This window comes from Propithecus coquereli, unplaced genomic scaffold (genome assembly GCF_000956105.1).
Source record: "Propithecus coquereli isolate 6110/MARCELLA unplaced genomic scaffold, Pcoq_1.0 Scaffold10, whole genome shotgun sequence".
Lineage (NCBI taxonomy): Eukaryota > Metazoa > Chordata > Mammalia > Primates > Indriidae > Propithecus > Propithecus coquereli.
This window is the reverse complement of record NW_012133858.1, coordinates 13,366,158-13,369,875: the sequence shown is the minus strand read 5'-3', so window position 1 is coordinate 13,369,875 and position 3,718 is coordinate 13,366,158. Positions and strand designations below refer to the sequence as shown.

The 3,718-nt window shown below is 36.8% G+C and overlaps 1 protein-coding gene across 1 annotated transcript in view; it reads right to left on the bottom strand.

Moving 5' to 3' along the window:
- Positions 1 to 1,148: 1,148 nt before the first annotated feature.
- Positions 1,149 to 3,718, bottom strand: part of GMNC (geminin coiled-coil domain containing) — a 17,430-nt gene continuing 14,860 nt past the window's right edge. Inside the window, exons 3-4 of the mRNA XM_012639896.1 lie at positions 2,678 to 2,738; positions 1,149 to 1,800 (exon numbers count right to left, since the gene is read on the bottom strand). Of these exons, the coding sequence (XP_012495350.1) occupies positions 1,149 to 1,800; positions 2,678 to 2,738 (713 nt within the window). The remainder of the gene's footprint in view (positions 1,801 to 2,677; positions 2,739 to 3,718) is intronic.

The following is a 3,718-nucleotide window of genomic DNA, read 5'->3' as shown; positions in this document are numbered from 1 at the left end:
TAAAATTTAGAAACAGTTAAATCCTTGATGTCATTATTTGCAATCTATGAATATTTATTAAAAATTAATATGCATCTATTTTTAGATCCAAGTTATTCTCACGCAATTGGACTGAATTAACCTGCAAAATGGGCTCTTAAATACTAGAAAAGGAATACTGTGATCAGAGCAATGATTTCTAATGTTAACTACAAAGGACTCACATTTGTTTTTCTTTTTTCTTTTATTTATTATTATAGATAAGGTTCACCTTATATAATCACTGTAGTGTCTATCAAAATGAAAGAGAATAATGGCCATTCTGACAGGGGTAAGGTGGTATCTCATTGTGGTTTTGGATAGTTTCAGATGATGACTTGTTTTGTTACCATAGTCCCTCAAAAGTGTTCTTGTTTGAGTCATGTTAGTTAAAGAACAAATGCCAGGTGGCTATAAAAGCTGATACACCATGGGGCATTTTGAAGTAACTTTAATTCTCTTTAATTTTTAAAATTTATCAGTGGTATTGCTTATCAGTAGAGTTACAGTTGTTTTAAGAGACTCTTTGCTAATGCCACCATGGGACACTCAACTATTAATATCTGTACTGCCCTGAACATAACATTACTCACATTATGTCTTCCGTAGTAGTGGTGACGGGGAAAGATACATGTTTCTACCCCACCGTTAGCTATTTGAACACTCAGTAGTGAGTACTTGATGCGATAATAGGGCTCATTCTAAAGGCAGTTTTCAGAGATGAAGAGCAGGAGACGGAGAAAAGTAAAAGGGCTGTGAACATTTCAACTGCTTGATGAAAGAAGAAGAGCTGTTAAAATTGTTGTAATTGGGAAAATATATCTATGTCTTGAAGGGATATACAAGTGAATGGAAAATACCTTTTCTAGCACAGGACAAAGGAAGGAAGTCAACAGCAGGTGTTGGTGTGTAAACAAGTCAAATTTAGGTGAAGGAAGGGCAGACATGTTTCATTATGGATTCTTGGAAGCCATTCCCTGCAGATTTAAGTGGGTAATTGGAGTGACATTTAAAGTGGCAGGAGACAGTCTAAGCAATAACTTCTGTGTTCCACCTTAGTCAGGTTCAAGTGCAAGAGAGGTCTTTGTAAACAGAGTTCATGGCAGTGCTTTGTGATAGAAGAGGGATCACTAAGACTGCTTAGGGACCCAGGTAAACTTCCAGCCTCCCTCCTCATCTCGACGCACAAAAGCTTGTCCCTGGTGGAAGGAATGAGTTTTCACATTACAGTGAGGGCTCAGGGACGTGGAAAAGGCCATCTCTGTCTTGTTGGGTGACACGTTAGCAGTATAGTAAGGAAGATTTTGCAGCCCCACTGGGGGATTTGAAAGTTGCGAAAGGAAGGGAAAATCTTCCCCACGAGTGGCAGTGCTATGTAAGGGGGTTGTTCCATCACCTCCACAGTCAATTGGCAGATCTTCTCTGGGGACATTTTCATAATCAGCTGCATCATCTGGATACTGAGAAAACGCGCTGGTGACTCTTCTGGGATGAGAGGAGAAGGCACTGTAGTTAGCTGACAAGGTGTCATCAATGGTGTTGAGGTCTTTTAACCCAAGTGTTTGAAGGACCCAGGGATCCACAGGGGGCCCAGGCTGTTCTTCACAGTTAGCAAATTCACTAGAGAGGCTTCTCTTGGCGTTTTTGGGATGGGGAATTTCAGCAGGAGAGTATCTTTGCTCTTTGGGTTTCCTCTTTCCCTTTCTGAATTTTCCACATACTTTGGAGAACTCATCTGATGACAACAATTTCTGGGGGAGTGATATTTGAAAATTACATCTCCTTCAAGTATTTACTAGTTACTCTAATTTTTTAGAAAAAAAAATTGATTACTCTTTTCCACACACAAGTAACACTGATTGGATTTGCTTGTTTGTAAAGTAAAATCTATAAGGTACTGCCTAGAAACTCTAATTCCCATTTTTTTACTCTATTTTTTAAAAGTTGAAAAAAGCAGATAGTATTTTTAAGATTTCAACTCAGAGAAGTAATTATTACTGTTATTATTATGAAAAAATAGCAACTATCATTTATTGAGCTATCATTTATCAATAAATAAACTTTCATATATTATAATGTATGAATTATCAATTACGTTCATTATCTCATTGGATATAGATGTCATTAAAATCTTTATAAATGAGGCAACTAAGGCAAAAACATATTTGTGACTTGCCGAGATCATGCGGCCTACCAGGGGTGGGGAACCTGCGGCCTTCTGATTTCAAGATTGTTCTTTTTTAAGCACCAAAGGAGGCAAGAAGAGCTTCATCTTTCTGTGCTACACTCCTTTTAATAAAAGGATTTGTTCCATAAAATTTGGATTCTGTCAAAAAGCTGCACTCAAGGATCCAGAAGGCCATATGTGGCCCCAAGGCCGCAGGTTCCCCTAAGCCACCTGAATCTAGACAGAACCTCTGATTTAAACTCTATGCAACGTTGCTTCCTCTTATTTCATTAATTTCAAAGCACCCCCATGAGATATGTTATTATATTACTCTAAATCTTGTAAAATTGAGAATGATTTTGCAATTGAGAGATAAAGCTGCCTAATTAATATCACAATAATTTAATAAATTTCCTCTTTATGGAATGGTGGCTGGAATTAGGAGCCCAAGCTAATCAATGTAAGATGTTTTCCCTTTTTAACAAAGCTAACTGAATTACAAAGGAATCAAAACTAGAGTCTTTTCTTCTCTGAACTGTTATATTTGGTAAGACTAGTAAGAAGCATCATCAATTTAGATTAAATAATATCGAATAATGTAGCTTGTCTGGAAGTAAGAAAAAGATTGATGATAGAAGCAATAATGATAACGTAATGGCAAATAGATAATAAAAAATTGAAAAACTAGGGAAAGGAATAACAAAAAGAGACTATAGGAAGACTATCCTTGAGTTAGAAATAGCTCATTTTAAAAGTGCAGGGAAAAATGTGAATTAAAAGATAATGTAGGCCGGGCATGGTGGCTCACACCTGTAATCCTAGCACTCTGGGAGGCCGAGGTGGGTGGATCATTTGAGCTCAGGAGTTCGAGACTAGCCTGAGCAAGAGCAAGACCCCGTCTCTACTAAAAAAATAGAAAGAAATTAGCTGGACAACTAAAAATATATAATCCAAGTTATTCTCACGCAATTGGACTGAATTAACCTGCAAAATGGGCTCTTAAATACTAGAAAAGGAATACTGTGATCAGAGCAATGATTTCTAATGTTAACTACAAAGGACTCACATTTGTTTTTCTTTTTTCTTTTATTTATTATTATAGATAAGGTTCACCTTATATAATCACTGTAGTGTCTATCAAAATGAAAGAGAATAATGGCCATTCTGACAGGGGTAAGGTGGTATCTCATTGTGGTTTTGGATAGTTTCAGATGATGACTTGTTTTGTTACCATAGTCCCTCAAAAGTGTTCTTGTTTGAGTCATGTTAGTTAAAGAACAAATGCCAGGTGGCTATAAAAGCTGATACACCATGGGGCATTTTGAAGTAACTTTAATTCTCTTTAATTTTTAAAATTTATCAGTGGTATTGCTTATCAGTAGAGTTACAGTTGTTTTAAGAGACTCTTTGCTAATGCCACCATGGGACACTCAACTATTAATATCTGTACTGCCCTGAACATAACATTACTCACATTATGTCTTCCGTAGTAGTGGTGACGGGGAAAGATACATGTTTCTACCCCACCGTTAG